Raw genomic sequence first — 16,296 nt, forward strand, 5'->3', positions numbered from 1 at the left:
TGTGTGTTTCTTTGTTTTCTCATTTTGCTTAACTTACTGTGCTTGGGGTCTCCTTTTCTCAGGCTGCAGGTTCGTAGTTCCCCTTGTTTTTGGTGTCTGCCCCCAGTGGCTAAGGTTGGTTCAGTGGGTTGTGTAGCCTTCCTGGTGGAGGCAACTAGTGCCTATATTCTGGTGGATGAGGCTGGATCTTGTCTTTCTGGTGGGCAGGTGCACGTCTGCTGCTGTGTTTTGGAGTGTCTGTGACCTTATTATGATTTTAGGCAGCCTCTCTGCTAATGGGTGGGGTTCTGTTCCTGTCTTGCTAGTTGTTTTGCATAGGGTGTCCAACACTGTAGCTTGCTGGTCGTTGAGTGGAGCTGGGTCTTGGTGTTGAGATGGAGATCTCTGGGAGATTTTCGCCATTTGGTATTACGTGGGGCTGGGAGGTCTCTGGTGGACCAATGTCCTGAATTTGGCTCTCCCATCTCAGAGGCACAGCCCTGACGCCTGGCTGGAGCACCAAGAGCCTGTCATCCACATGGCTCAGAATAAAAGGGAGAAAGAAAGAGAGAGAGAGAAAGAGAGAAAGGGAGGGAGGGAGGGAGGAAGGAAGGAAGGAAAGGAGGGAGGGAGGGAGGAAGGGAAAGGAAAGAAAAGAAAAGAAAGAAAGAACAACCAAACCAAAAAACAAATCCACTAATGATAACAAGCACTGAAAACTATACTAACAAAAAACAAAAAACACCCAGACAGAACCCTTGGACAAGTGGTAAAAGCAAAGCTATACAGACAAAACCACATACAGAAGCATACACATACATACTCACAAGAAGAGAAAAAGGGGAAAAATATATATATATCGTTGCCCCCAAAGTCCATCTCCTCAATTTGGGATGATTTCTTGTCTATTCAGGTATTCCAGAGATGCAGGGTACATGAAGTTGACTGTGGAGATTTAATCCGCTGCTCCTGAGGCTCCTGGGAGAGATTTCCCTTTCTCTTCTTTGTTCGCATAGCTCCCAGGGTTCAGCTTTAGATTTGGCCCCGCCTCTGCATGTAGGTTGCCTGAGGGCATCTGTTCTTCGCTCAGACAGGACGGGGTTAAAGGAGCAGCTGATACGGGTGCGCCATGCATTCTCCCGGGGAAGCTGTCCCTGGATCACGGGACCCTGGCAGTGGCGGGCTGCACCGGCTCCCAGGAGGGGAGGTGTGGATGGTGACCTGTGCCTGCACACAGGCTTCTTGGTGGCTACAGCAGCAGCCTTAGCATCTCATGCCCGTCTCTGGGGTCTGCACTGATAGCCGTGGCTTTCGCCCGTCTCGAGCTCCTTTAAGCAGTGCTCTTAATCCCCTCTCCTCATGCACCAGGAAACAGAGGCAAGAAAAAGTCTCTTGCCTCTTCTGCAGTTCCAGACCTTTTCCCAGACTCCCTCCTGGCTAGCCGTGGCACACTAGCCCCCTTCAGGCTGTGTTCACGCGGCCAACCCCAGTCCTCTCCCTGGGATCCGACTGAAGCCGGAGCCTCATCTCCCAGCCCCCGCCCACCCCGGCGGGTGAGCAGCCAAGCCTCTTGGGCTGGTGAGTGCTGTTCGGCACCGATCCTCTGTGTGGGAACCTCTCTGCTTTGCCCTCTGCACCGCTGTTGCTGCGCTCTCCTCCGTGGCTCCGAAGCTTCCCCCCTCCGCCACCCTCAGTCTCCGCACACAAAGGGGTTTTCTAGTGTGTGGAAACCTTTCCTCCTTCACAGCTCCCTCCCAGAGGTGCAGGTACTGTCCCTATTCTTTTGTCTCTGTTTTTTCTTTTTTCTTTTGCCCTACTAAGGTACGTGGGGAGTTTCTTGCCTTTTGGGAGGTCTGAGGTCTTCTACCAGCGTTCAGTAGGTGTTCTGTAGGAGTTTTTCCACATGTAGATGTATTTCTGATGTATTTGTGGGGTGGAAGGTGATCTCCACGTCTTACTCTTCTGCCGTATTGAAGCTCCTCTCAACTTTCTTTTATACTTCGTGCTTTTTGTGTCTTATTTGAGAACTCTTAGCCTAACCCAAGATTTTATCCCATATTTTTTATAGTTTTAGCTCTTCAGTCTGTGATCCACTTTGAATTAATTTTTGTATATGGTATTAGGGTGGGGTTGAGTTGGGGTTTTTTGTTTGTTTGCCTGTGCCTGTATGCTTGTCCCAGCACCATTTGTTGTAAAGATTATCCTTTTCCCATTGAACCTAGTACCTTTGTCAGAAATTGATCATGTATGTGTGGGTTTATGGCATCTATTCTTTCCAGTGATTGATTTGTCTACCTTTATGTCATTATTTTACTGTCTTAATGATTACTATAGCTTTGTAATAAGTCTTGAAATTGCCTGGTGTAAGCCCTTCAACTTTGTTCTTCTTCATAGTTGTTTTGGCTATTTCAGGTCCTTTGCATTTCAGTATAAGTTTTAGAATCAGCTTGTCACTTTCTACAAGGAAAGCTGCTGGGACTTTGATTGGAATTACATTAGCTCTATGAATCATTTTGGAGAGAATTGACATCTTAACAGCATTGAGTCTTCATATCCATGGACATGACATATATCTTTCCATTTATTTAAGCCTTGAATTTCTCTCTGCAATGTTTGGTAGCTTTTGTATATTGACCTTGTAGCCTGCAGCCTTGCTACAGTCACTTATTAGGTCTAGTAACTTTTTTGTAGATTTCTTAGAATTTTCTATATAGATGGTCATGTTGTCAGCAAATAAAGACTGATGTACTTCTTCCTTTACAATCTCTATTCCTTTTATTTCTTTTTCTTTTTCTTTCCAGTACAAAGTTAAATCGAAGTAGTGAGATTAGACATCCTTAACTTGTTTCTGGTGTTGGGGTGAAATTATTCAGTCTTTGACCAATAAGTTTGATGTTAGCTATATGTTTCTTATATATATACTTTATCAGATTGAGGAAGTTTCCTTTTACTCCTGGTTTGCTGAGTTTTTTTTTTTTTTATTTTTTTGGCTGTGTTGGGTCTTCGTTTCTGTGCGAGGGCTTTCTCCAGTTGCGGCAAGCGGGGGCCACTCTTCATCGCGGTGCGCGGGCCTCTCCCCGTCGCGGCCTCTCCCGCTGCGGAGCACAGGCTCCAGACGCGCAGGCTCAGCAGCTGTGGCTCACGGGCTCAGCCGCTCCGCGGCACGCGGGATCCTCCCAGACCAGGGCCCGAACCCGCGTCCCCTGCATCGGCAGGCAGACTCTCAACCACTGCGCCACCAGGGAAGCCCGTTTGCTGAGTTTTTATGAGAGGTTTTTGTCATATGATTTTTTGTATCTATTGAAATGATAATATGGTTTTCTTTTTTAGTGAATTCTATTGGTTGGTTTTCTAATGTTAAACCAACCTTACATTCCTGGGCTAAAACCCACTTGGTTATGATGCATTGCTTTTTTATATATTGTTAAGTTTGATTTACTAAAATTTTGTCAAGAATTTTTGTATCTCTGTTTATGAGGGTTATTGGTTTATAGTTGTTGTTTTTTTTTTGTCTTTTGTTTTCCATGTAAGAGCTTGATCTTTGTCTGGCTTTGGTATCAGGTTAATGCTGGCCTCACAATGAACTAGGAAGTATTTCTTCCTCTTTGGTTTTCTGGAAGAGTTTGTGTAGAGTTGGTATTATTTCTTCCTTAATAATTGATGACATTTACAAGTGAAGCCACCTGGGCATAGAGTTTTCTTTGTAGGAAGTTTTAAACTACAAATTCAATTTCATTGATAGATATAGGACTATTTGGGTATCTATTTCTTCTTTAATGAGCTTTAGTAGGTTGTGTCTTTCCAGGGATTTGTCCATTTTACCTAAAGCGTCAAAGATGTAAAGTTGTTCATTGTATTTATTATTCCTTCAATGACTGTGGTATCTGTAGGGATGGCCCTTCTTCCAGTCCTGTAACTGGTAATTTGTGGCTTTTTTTCCCCTGACAGTCTGACTAGAGGCTTATTGATTTTTTAAAAGTTTATTGACTTTTTAAAAACCCAGCTTTTGGTTTCATTGATTTTTCTTTTGTTTCCTAAGTTACTGGTTGATTTCTGTCCTTTTTCCTTCTGCATAGTTTGGATTTAATTTAATTTTTTTCATATGGGGTACTTTTTAATTTAAGATGGAAACTTAGTTATTAATTTGAGACTTTCTTTTCTAATGTAGGCATCTAGTTCTGTACTTTCTCTGTAAGTCCTGCTTTAGTTCCATTCCACAATTTTTTTTAGCTGCAAGGGAAACTGGTAAATGGAATTTTTTAGTGGGACATATTTCATTTATAGACATAATTAGGATTCTGTAAGTAAGGATTCAGAGGAGAAAAAATGTTGGGTAGGAAGCCAGCAGTGTCTACCATGGCAGCAATCTTTAAAACTCAAGCTACACATTGTGCAATATCATTATTATAAACCTACAGTTCACCTAAGCCGTTGCAGGTCACATGGGCACATCTACTTGCTTTATTTTTTTTTTTTCCTTTGGTGGTAAATTAGCCTTAAGTTTCTTTAAAATTTAAAAAAGGTTTTTTGCTATATGATTGGCAGATAGGGAAAGCCAAATTGAGCCTCCTTTAGTTTTTTGTTAGCAACCTAAACTTTTTATGGTGGAAAATTTTTAAGTACAAGGAATTTATTGAGCTTCTGTGTATCCATTAACTGATTTCAGTAATTAACAACATGTGGCCAGTCTTATTTCAGTTATACCCCATCCTTTGTGCATTATTTTGCAGCAAATCTCAGAATTCATTGTTTCATTCATTAATACTTTGGCATGTATCTTTAAAAGATAAAGTTTCTTTTTATTTTTTAAAAACAGTCACAGTACCATTAACCTCAAAAAAATTAAGAGTAGTTCCTTTATATTATAAGGTATCCAGTGTTCAATTTTTGGTTGTCATAAAAAATTTTTTTTGTATAGTTTGTTTGAGTTAGGATCTAAATAAGTTCCATTCAAGCAATTCATATCTTGTGACTCAATAAGTTTAGTGAAACCTGTGACATTAGAACTTTTCCAAGGCAAAAGCTATTGAAAATTGCTTTTTATGATCACAGTGAAAACCTTCATTGAAATTAAGCTTGGGAAAATATAGTTGTTTTTTCATATTTTTTTTGCGGTGTTTTGTTTTGAATGTTAAAGATCTGACCGTTAGATTTTTTGCAAAATGATCATTACTGAGTTATTGATTTATTGATATCCTTCTGTGCGCCAAAGCAGTGCTAGTTGAAGTATACAATGGTAAGAAAGATAGACATCTTTCTCTGTGTTTAGTCGTTTTAAATACTGATGTTTTGGTTTTATATTTGAAACCTTAACTCATGTCTTGTTCTGGGCAAGGAATAAATTGTTTTCTTGACTCCTCCCCCTCCCACCAAATCTTGCGCTTGCAATCATTGTGCCAGATGGTATGACAGTTTTTATTTTTGTTTTTAAAATTCCATTCCAACTTGGCTGTGTAAGACAAAGTTGTTGCCCTCAAATAGCTTAAAATTTAATAGAAGAGATACATCCAGCAGAAAATAATAATGGCAAGCTGTTACATTTCCTGTGCCCTATTTGACTTGATTATTTTTTGGTTTAACTGTTTTCTTTTTCTTTCTACCCATGTTTTATGACTGCATCTTGCAGGAGAGTCTTATAGATGCAAGTGAAGACAGCCAGCTAGAAGCTGCCATCAGAGCCTCCTTGCAAGAGACACATTTTGATTCCACACAGACAAAACAGGATAGCCGCTCAGATGAAGAATCTGAATCTGAACTTTTTTCTGGCAGTGAGGAGTTCATATCTGTTTGTGGCTCTGATGAGGAGGAGGAGATAGAGAATCTTGCCAAGTCTAGAAAGTCTCCCCACAAAGATTTGGGGCATAGAAAAGAGGAGAACAGAAGGTCACTGACTGAGCCCCCTGCCAGAACTGAGCCTGGAACAGCCACAAACCACCAAGGATTGCCAGCGATGGATTCAGAAATATTGGAGATGTCACCTGAAAAATCAGATGGAATAGTGGAGGGCATTGATGTAAATGGTGGGTTACATTTTAGATTTCCTTTACTTAAAACTTGAATATTACTGAAGGGATTTGTTTATTTGTTTAAATTAGTCTTCTGTCTTAAGCAGCTATATCTATATATATATTTTTTAAACCCTTCCTTTAGGACCAAAAGCACAGCTGATGTTGCGGTATCCAGATGGAAAAAGGGAACAAATCACTCTTCCAGAGCAAGCTAAACTACTAGTAAGTATATCTAATTGGAAGCATTTACTTGAAGCAGAGAAACTAATTGGCGTAATTAGCTTGATGATTCTTTGAAAGAGGTGTTAGGTGTGACCTCTAACTGAAAACTTCACTGTGGTGAATCTTAATTCTAACTGCTTTATTTCCTTCCCAAATTATCTTGGGCAACTCACATAGTCTGTTGTAGTCAAGGCCTTTCTGTTCCATGGCTGCATGTAATAGAAACCCAACTGAAATTATTACCTGGAAAAGGGGAGTGGGGTTATTTGAAGACTGTAGATGGGCCTCCTGGGTTTCCTAGTAGCTGGAACTGCAAAATAGTTAGGAACCAAGACTATTTTCCTGTGTGTTTCTCTTGTGGGGCCTGCTGGGTTTTCCCCTTGTGATTCTCTGCTTCATACCATTCTTCTCTCTGTATTCTGGTGGCTTTTGTTTGCAAAACAGCTTGTACATAGTCCATCATACCGGTGCTTTGAGGGCCTTTTCCTCTAGAGTCTGCAGCTGATGGGCCCTCCCTCCGTGTTTTTCAACTTCTAGAAAAGAGAATGAGTCTGACTTGCTTAGATTAGCCTATGAATGGATCCTCCTCGGGTCAGGTGTTCATACCTGGCCATTTGCTGTGGCTAAAAATAATTAGAGTCTTGAAGACTGTGACTTGAATGCAAGTAGGCTCTGGCCTCTGGTGCTAATACCCAGACTATCTCCCTAGTCTAGTAATTGGAAAGGAATGGGAGATGAGACAATGAATAGAACAAGTATAGACCACTTTTTTGAGAAGGTTGGTTGTGAAGCTAGAGTGGGGAGTGGGCAGTAATCAGAGGGGAAAAGATGATCGAAGGAGAGACTGAGCATGTTTAAGTCTGATGGGAAGTATCTGCAGAGAAGATGTTGAAGATACCCATAAAAGAGTGGTATTCTGTGGTGGCACAGTTTCTGAGATGGCAAGAAGGGATTCAGTGCACAGGTGACAAGATAGGATGAAGGACATATCTTCCCTGATAAATAGAAAGAAGGAAAACTGATAAAATGTTTAAAAATGAGGACAATAGTTTTTTGTTTTTTTTTTTAAAGGGAACTTTATTTTTATGTACTTATTTATTTTTGGCTGCTTTGGGTCTTCATTGCTGCACAGGCTTTCTCTAGTTGTGGCAAGTGGGGGCTACTCTTCATTGTGGTGCGTGGGCTTCTCATTGTGGTGGATTCTCTTGTTGCGGAACACAGGCTCTAGGCACACGGCTTCAGTTGTTGTGGCACGAGGGCTCAGTAGTTGTGGCTCGCGGGCTCTAGAGCACAGTAATTGTGGCGCACAGGTTTAGTTGCTCCGTGGCATGTGGGATCTTCTGGACCAGGGCTCGAACCCATGTCCCCTGCATTGGCAGGAAGATTCTTAACCACTGCACCACCAGGGAAGAAATTGGGTTTGTTTATTGGAGAGACAGTAATAACCCTGTATATTTCAGTATCACTTAATGGCTCTAAATTATTGGGTGCAGGTTTAGTATCTCCCCATCCAAAGGGTTATATTGGCCCTTCCATAAGAGTAAGCTTCAATTATCTGAAAGAATAACTTAAACTTTTATCTGATTTAAAAATGAATGTTATATTTTTAATTCTTCAGTATGCTCTTTCTTTTTGTTTCCGTCTAACAGCTTTGTCTTTCTGTTATTTTTCATAGGCTTTGGTGAAGCATGTCCAATCTAAAGGATATCCAAATGAACGTTTTGAACTTCTCACCAACTTCCCTCGAAGGAAACTCTCTCATCTGGACTATGATATTACATTACAGGAGGCAGGCCTTTGTCCTCAAGAGACTGTCTTTGTACAGGAAAGAAATTAACATCATGGCCTGACCTCTCTCAGCTTACCCCTTTTTTTCCCTTTTTCTGTGAGATACCATGTCACTGAGTATGTATTTTGGCTCATAGGACCATAGAGCCAAAGTTGGGCAAGCAAGTCACCTGCCTTCTCTTTTATTTCTTGTTCTCTCCTATAATCAGTCTCACACACCCCACCCCACCTCTCTTTTTCTCTCTTCTCCCATTTTCTTCTTTTTCCTACTTTTCTCTCTCTTTCTTACCTAATCTGGTGACCAAATGGAAGTGTTAGGATAAGACCTCCTAGTACTGGCAGCAGGAAATGTATGTTCCAATAAGTGGTCTCTTACACGGCACTTTTTGGGGATCAAATGATAATGTTACTCCTCAGACTCCTTTGGTAAAGGAATGGCTAGATTCAGAATAAGAACAGCCTCCTTTTTTTGTAAGCCCCATGTTTAGTAGGGAGAAGAAATTCTCTAACACATGTTTTGTTTTATTATTCATGTAGGAAATATTGTGTAACAGTGTCCAGGGTTTTGTTTACATGGAAAAAGCGTCCTTTATAATTATTGCTCATCATATTTAAAATTTTTTTCAAAGGATTCCCATCTTCCCAGCTAGAATTGTTTCCATGATATGTGTTATTGACGGAAAGAATGTTAAACTAGGGTGAGTAGCATGGGGTGGCTTTCAATATCCTAGCCTGAGACAGCTTTCTTTATTACTCTATAAACTATCTTGATCCTGCTAGTCCTGGAATGGACATTTCGTGAGCATATTGTGGTGACTGGGATAGGAAGGTGCTTGCTGTTTTTGCCAGTACAGCATAATAGTTCCTTTGGCCCTTCCATTGTTTGGGTCCACAAGTGATCTATAGGAAGGCAGATGTTCAATAATCATGAGTACAGTGGCTTGTAGTTGTAACCACTATGGTTATTGATTGTCCTATTACTTTAAGGCATACTTAATGTATGCCCCAGGGGAAAAAGAAAAGATGCAGCTGAGAGTTGCTAACCATGTTCCTTTGGTTAGAAATAATGATTCATTTTTTACCCTTGGTTGGAACAGTCTCTAAAAGGCTCCGGTGACTGAATGAGCCTAATTCCTCATGCTGTTTCTTGCAAAAGGTATCAAAACTGAAAACCTCTCTAAGTGGAAGACCTTTCAAATCAATTCATAAGACAACATTTAGTAAGGGAGGTGGGGAAGATTACCAGTAATCTTCAGATGTGGGTGTTTTCTGCCAACAAAAGCCACATTCAAATTGTAGTTGATGAACACTTTTTTCAGTATTATTTAGAAGAGACCATCTTGAATCTATATAATATGATTTGACTTATCAGCTTCACATTATGCTCAATTCTTATTTTGAGCTTTAGAGTCCTCTGAAGGGGTAGTAGTAACTCTGGTGGCAAAATCAGAACTTTAACTTGTTATAAAACCATAATACAGAATGAACGTATTTTGTCCATTGGGGTTTAGATTGACTGATTCTTCTGCTTGAGGAACATAAATTGCTATTGCTCAGAGACCTTTAGGTTCCCATCGACTTTAAGATCACTCTCTTGGCAACTAAGGGATTAAAAAAAAAAACAAAACACATGCTTCTTGTTGCTAGTACACAATTAGAGAATACGGTTTCTAATGGTTGGACTTTGAGGGACCCTCTCTAAAGAATGAGTTATGTATCTCCTCAAGGAAATCATGGAAAATTCTGTTTATTCTTCAGTGAGTCCTATTGAATTAATGTTCTTACATTTTTTTCTAAATCTGTGTAAGTGCTTATGTATAAGTATATAATTGTATAAATATTTATAAATATATTTATATAATTACAATTTCATTTATACCTTGAGTCAAAGTTCTCTCTTTAGATTGGTGACTGAGTAATACCACTTTGGTGTTTTTTTCATAGGCTCTCGAGGCTAACTAGCAGCTTCTGATTTAGTGAGGAGGCATGGTTTTCATGTTAATTCCTCAGTTGTATCTCTGAAATTGGATAATATACTTGCTATCTGAAGAAAAGAGTTATATACAAAAGGTGCATTAGAGGGTAAAAAAATTGTTGGTTGTAGACAAGGTCAGAAATCTAGAAATTCAGGGAGGCACAGGGTAAGAAATAAGGTTATGCTCAGCTTTGGTGCTGTCATGGCACCTATCTCCACTCAGCAAAGTCACAGCTAAAGTCCAAATCTGTCAAAAATATGAAGTCAAGAATTTTCCCCATAGGATTCTGTTTCATTCTTTTACCTACTAGTTTCTCTTTATAAAACATATCTAGAGAACTTGAGACAACGTGTTTGTTAATGATAGGATGTAGTTCTTTCTGATAAGCTCAGCCCTGGCATATCCATTTATGAGAAACCAAAGTGACTTTTTCAACTTCAATTACTGTGAGATGACCACATCAAAGTGATATAAGTAAGCATATCAAAGAGGTAGGGCATGAGATACTGATCCAACTTAGATAAAACTGGAGTGTTTAGAGTACAAGATTAGAGGATTTTATTTTATTTTGAGGCAGGAGTGTAATTATCCTGGCCTTGACATAGAGGCCCATGGGGGAGGCATTATGGATTGTACACAGGAAGAGTATGGATTGTGCTTTGTTCAAGAACTTAATCCACTTAGGTAGTATGTCTTATTTCTTCTGCAAATTCCTTAGCTCTTTGGAGGAGAGGTTTTATTGAATAGATAAAATGAAGTTAGTAAGATAGGTAAAAATAGTCATTCCTTGTAGGTATTGGAAACAGCTTGAAAGAGATCTTAAAAGGTAGGGAGGAAAAGAACAAGATAGACTTTGAGAGTAAATGACAGGAGACAAATATAAAGAGGGAAAAGTAACAGGAAGTCTTTCGAATTTGATTTAGGAAGGAACCAGAGAAGAGAACAGCCAAATGAGGGAAGAACAGGGAACTAATTTTGAGTAACTAACATGTGTGAAGTACTTTATGTGCATTTTCTCCTTTAATCTCCCTAAGAACTCTACCAAATGGATATTTTCCCCATTTTATAGATAAGGAAGAAAATTGAAGTTCAGAGAACTTGCTCAGGATGTCACAGCTAGTAAGTAAGTGGCAAAATCAAAATTGGCATTCATGCTCTTTTCACTCCCATGCTGTAGTCTCCTGCAATAGGAATCAATTTGCTCAAAAGGTTATCTTCCCATTGTTTGGCTCTGTAAGTTATCATTTGATTTTTTTCCTTAAAGCTTGTGAGATTTGTGCTATGCCTATAAATTCTTATTTACACCATTATTTTGAGGGGCAGATTACTGATTGCTTTTTTAAAATGATGCAGTGATGAAAATGTAAGAGGAAAATAACTGTGGCATTATTTGCCAAGAAAAAATGGAAAGGATAAAAAAGAATTTTATCAAATTTTTAACCATTTCTCAGAAAAGATACAATTATCTTTTCTATATCCCATCTGTATTAGATTATTGAAACTTCTATGTGTATATTTTAAAATCTCCTATAAAATTCTACTTCCTTGATTCTATAAGTTAACAATTATTTGAGTCCTTAATCAAAGTTGGAAAAATCTTGAAATCCAAGATCTGGTTCCTGCCTGTTTTATCCAGTTGGAGAGACACACTACACTTGAGATAATAGGAGAATATGTAAATGCTTACCTTTCTGAGACTGAACCATAATTACACTAGAAGTTTAGAAAGGGTAAAGAATAGTGTAGGCTTTAGTTAGGAAAATAAAACTGGAAAGTGGCAAACACTGTGGCTCAGATTTTCTTTTGACTTACCTGTATTCTTTAGTTCCAGCTTTTGTAACTACTAGATTTAGGGCATGATGTTTTAACAGTAAGGCATAACTAGTACCCAAGTAGGAAAGAATTATTGATCCCAGGATTAAAGATTTTAGCTAGCAGGGATCTCACTTGGATACTTAGGAAAATACCAGAGGGAGCCACTTGCTACTGAAAAGTGAAGGAAAGATTTAATTTCTATACCCAGGTACAAATTAAATGTATAGTACAATATATTATATATGATATGCAGAAAGGGCACTATATGGAGGCAATAAGTGTACTTGGGTAACAGCTCTGCTTCTAATTAACAGAGAATTGGACTAGATCAGTAATTCTTAGTCTGTTCAAGTAAAAGGGCTTGTAATTTTAAAATTCAGCAGTGGTGGGGAGTTGTGGGGTTAAGTATAAATATCATTAATTCCATAAGTGGAGAAAATGTAAATGTGCATATGGAATTGCAGACCTTTTGCAGAAACTCTTGGAACCTACAGATTGTAGACCACTGAATTAGATTATCTCTGACTCCTTTCCACTCCAAAATTTAATGCTTTTAGTCTCTTACCTTTATTTTATATATTATCCCTAGAGTAATTAAAAGTATACTTGTTAATCAGTTCTTGCTTTTTTTTTTCTGTGTCCAGGTTTCATTTGCCCAGTAACTTGATCTACCCTACTGTGATGACTGTAATCTCCAAAAAGGAGAGTATAATAGTTACAGATCTAGTAATGATCTTTTAAACATAATTCATTACTTTTAAAACTTAATGCTGTGTTCCTAATCAGTGTTGAGTATGACTAAAATGTAATGAGAACCAAATATTTCACTGACACCAGAGTTAAATTTTATTTTGTATGTGTGCTTAAACAAAGCACTTTACTGGCTGAGCAGTTGTTATGAAATTGACTTGTGTAAGCTGTAGAATTCACACTTGGTTTTGACAGAAACAAGTGTTTCAAGATGCAATTAGGTCGACTTTTTAAAATATTTCTTATCCCATAGAGTGTATCTCCATGGTGTCATTCTCTCTCTCTCTGGCCCTCTTTCATTTAGGGCCAAAGAGAGAGAGTAAATAGTATTCAGTAGTACTACTCAATAGTAAATCATGGGATGGGGGTTGATGAATAAGTAATGTCTTGTGTAAAACTAAATGAGAGTAAGAAGAACCCACCCTTCTGGTGAACATGGCAGTTTTCCAATAGGACCACTTAAAGACAGCTGTGTACTATGAATATTCAACTTCATTGATTTGCCTTGCTTAGCATTTTAGTTACTGCCTCACCATGCAGCTTAGTACTGCACTGTACACATTTTAGAATGGTGGTAAGAATGTTCTTTAGTACTGAAAATAACCAACAGAGAACACCAAGCCTGACATTGATTTCTCCTGACATGTAGAAATTCAGTATTTCAGTGATGGCTATTTTGGTCTTTGATTCACCTGTGTATCAATCCTGCTAGAGAGACAGCTTAGAATCTAGCTTTTTTTAATAGAGATTATGATGACCTTGGTAGTTTTCCCATGAAGTGATCTCGTGGTTAAATTATTGGATGTAATGAGACCCTTAAATTAGAAAATCTTTTAATATAATTTTCTATTTTACTTTTCCATTCTCTTGATTTTTGACATCTGTTCTCAGAAAATGTCATGATTTTCAATGAAAATTGGCTGTGTTTAAGAAATTCCATTTCTAAATTTTAATATGTAACATTTTTCATTTTTTCATAAATTAATATACAAGGAAAGAATTTGAGGCAAACATCATTTTTATAACTCATTTTCTCTCTACCTAAGAATCCTTATTCCAAATATAGAATAGCTAGCTCCATGATACCCCTCTGCCCTTTTTTGGCCTATGGAATGCAGTTGTATTGCTTAGAATCTCAGTCATTCTCATAAACGTGATAGTTTTTGGTACAGGCCTTGCTTTGACATATGATCTCAAAGTAGAGTTGAGCAATCTAATATGAACTACTTTAATAAAACATAATTTAGCATTTCTGTATTTTCAAAAGATAACCAGATTTATTTGTAGGATTAGAGATACAAATACCGATGGTAGTATTTTGCCTAAGAACAATCACGTATTAATCTATAAATATGGAAAGCTGCCTTGTTGTACTTAATTCTCTTGCAACAGACAGCAAGTTTTTGTTGTTTGCCTAATAGTATTTCCTCTACAGAGATCAAAATGCCCTAAGATTTTATATCCCTTATAAGGTCACTTGGGTTTACAAATTGGAAGAATAAGCTGGACTTAACATAAGAAAAATTTTATCTCCATTAAAAGAAGTTGTTAATCTAACTGGGCCACCATGAATCACTCATTTATTAGACATGGTAAATAAAATGGGAAACATTTCAAATAATTAGATAAAATTCGGACCTGGAATTGAATTCTCCCTTCCTTAAAATCTTTTCTATTTGCTTTTTTCATAGACTCAATATGGGCATCTTATCTGATAAGGGAGAAATTCTTGATCTGGAACCATTCCCTGCCATTGTGCTTTTTTTCCCCTCTGTCAAGGTCACTGACTTTAAGTACATGTCACCAGGATATATTTCAGTTAATGACATTGGAATGTTGATGCTCAGTTGGATATCTTTCTGTTTTCAACAAAATGGCTTTATAGTATGCTTTTCTCAAAGCTTCTGTGTTCTTAATAATGGAAAATATCAATAAATGGTGTGATTCAAAATATAAATAGGTTTTTGACACTGATAATCAGATGCTCTTAACAGTAGCTTTTTGATAATTTATTGCCCTGTAAGTTAAACCTCACGTGGAGTGACCATTGCCACCAGAAAATCCCCTTTTACATGCTAATTAGAATGAAAGGAGTATGTGACCTCTGCTTTTCAGTTAATGAGTAGGAAGTTTGTAGGGGCTGTTTATCTTACCTGTTGGGGGACTTGGGCCTTGTTACTTTCCTAGGTTTGTCACTTTGGTTTGGAAAGGGTATTTAAAACTTGCTGGGAAACAGACAGTAAAGCTATGAGATAATCCTCTAGTCTTAAATGTAGAGAAATGAGTACCAGTTGATGCTAACACAATACTTAGACTTTGAGGGGCTTCCAGCCAAGCTTTGGCATGAATTTTAGACACAATTTTATTCACTCTTAAGAATCTTTCTTTCTAGAATGGTTTTCCTTTTGATTGTTAACAACTTCTAAGCATCTGGTGTCTTTTTTTTTTTTAACCCTTTAAGAAACAAAGTAGGTATTGATTGTTCCATGGAAACACTCAGGAGTGTTTTTAGGCTTCTGTGCATGCTTTGTATGAGTTTAGTTTGAACAATGCGTTCTGAATCATTTGGGATGTCCAGTTCTGGCATGTCTTCACTGACTGTGTTTTTTAAACATTTTCCATGTCATTTTCCAAACCGCACTTCGCATCTTATTCAGAGAAGTTTAACCAAGGAATGAAATTTGGGGATAGGGATGGGGGTGGGTTGGGGGCTTGAGTGAAGTCAACTTAGGGTATTTGCTTTAGTGTTCTCAAGCAGTTTCTCACAGTGTTTAGAAATTCCCTGGGATGTTTGTGTACTCACCTTATTCTGGATAAAGTGGTGGTCTTAGTGAGATTTGCATTCTTAATGCAGGACAGGCTCTAAATTTAATCTGTAGTGTAACTTTGTTATTGAATCCAAGAAGATAATGGACAGAGACAGTGCTTCTATTGTAATGTTTCTGGCAAGTGCTCCCTAAAATGCACATATGTATAGTTCTCAGTTTTCTGGGCTTTAATCCCGTGGTGCTACGACATGTTTGTTTCTGCGGTTCTTCTCAAGAGTGGGAAGAAGGCTTTGGGACCTGTGAGAAAGGGGCAACTGGATCATCCACTAAATTTTTTTGTTCAAGACACACTATAGACCCTCCTGTATTTCTAGTAAGTGATAATAAAGGTGCTAGGGAAAGCCTTAAATTTGAAGACATATGGAGGCCGTAGAAAATCTAAACTTGTAGGAGGAGAAAAACAAGCCGTTAGACAAAGCAGAGCTGTAACTGCTGGCTAAGACTCAATGGAACTTCCACTTGCTCTAAAACCAGGGAAATCTTAGATAACTGGGTGTGATATATCTATAGATACACATAGTCTATAGGTAAATAATTTCTAAAATGAGGATCTTTCTCTCAGTTGGTGATCCTCTGGTTTTGGCTGTACCAAATTGTGAATATTCTTGCTGTGTTGTACCCAGTTGCTTTATATTGATACTGCAACTTGAATTGGGGAGGGGGGCGGTGGGACATTTGGGGTTGGGGAGGGAGGGAAGTCTTTTGAAGACATCAGCTCACTGTGCTGAGAGAGGGACCAAACTCAAGGAAACCTCTGATCTATAAATTCAACTGCTGCATTTTTTTATAAATACATGTAAATGTCCTGTTGTAATATTTGATCTTGGAAATAAAATCAAAAACTTTTCAGTATTAGTTTTCTTGCATTATTGTTTTTGTGAGGTAAGACTCTGGATACTACTTTTGTTAATACAATTCAGGTTTGCTTGC

The 16,296-nt window shown here is 38.3% G+C and overlaps 1 protein-coding gene across 1 annotated transcript in view; it reads left to right on the plus strand.

Annotated features, from left to right (window-relative positions):
* Positions 1–16,017, plus strand: part of UBXN7 (UBX domain protein 7) — a 74,537-nt gene extending 58,520 nt beyond the window's left edge. Inside the window, exons 9-11 of the mRNA XM_068546516.1 lie at positions 5,606–5,999; positions 6,130–6,209; positions 7,885–16,017. Coding sequence (XP_068402617.1) covers positions 5,606–5,999; positions 6,130–6,209; positions 7,885–8,046 — 636 coding nt within the window. The 3' untranslated portion in view covers positions 8,047–16,017. The remainder of the gene's footprint in view (positions 1–5,605; positions 6,000–6,129; positions 6,210–7,884) is intronic.
* Positions 16,018–16,296: the final 279 nt, after the last annotated feature.

This window comes from Eschrichtius robustus, chromosome 6 (genome assembly GCF_028021215.1).
Source record: "Eschrichtius robustus isolate mEscRob2 chromosome 6, mEscRob2.pri, whole genome shotgun sequence".
Lineage (NCBI taxonomy): Eukaryota > Metazoa > Chordata > Mammalia > Artiodactyla > Eschrichtiidae > Eschrichtius > Eschrichtius robustus.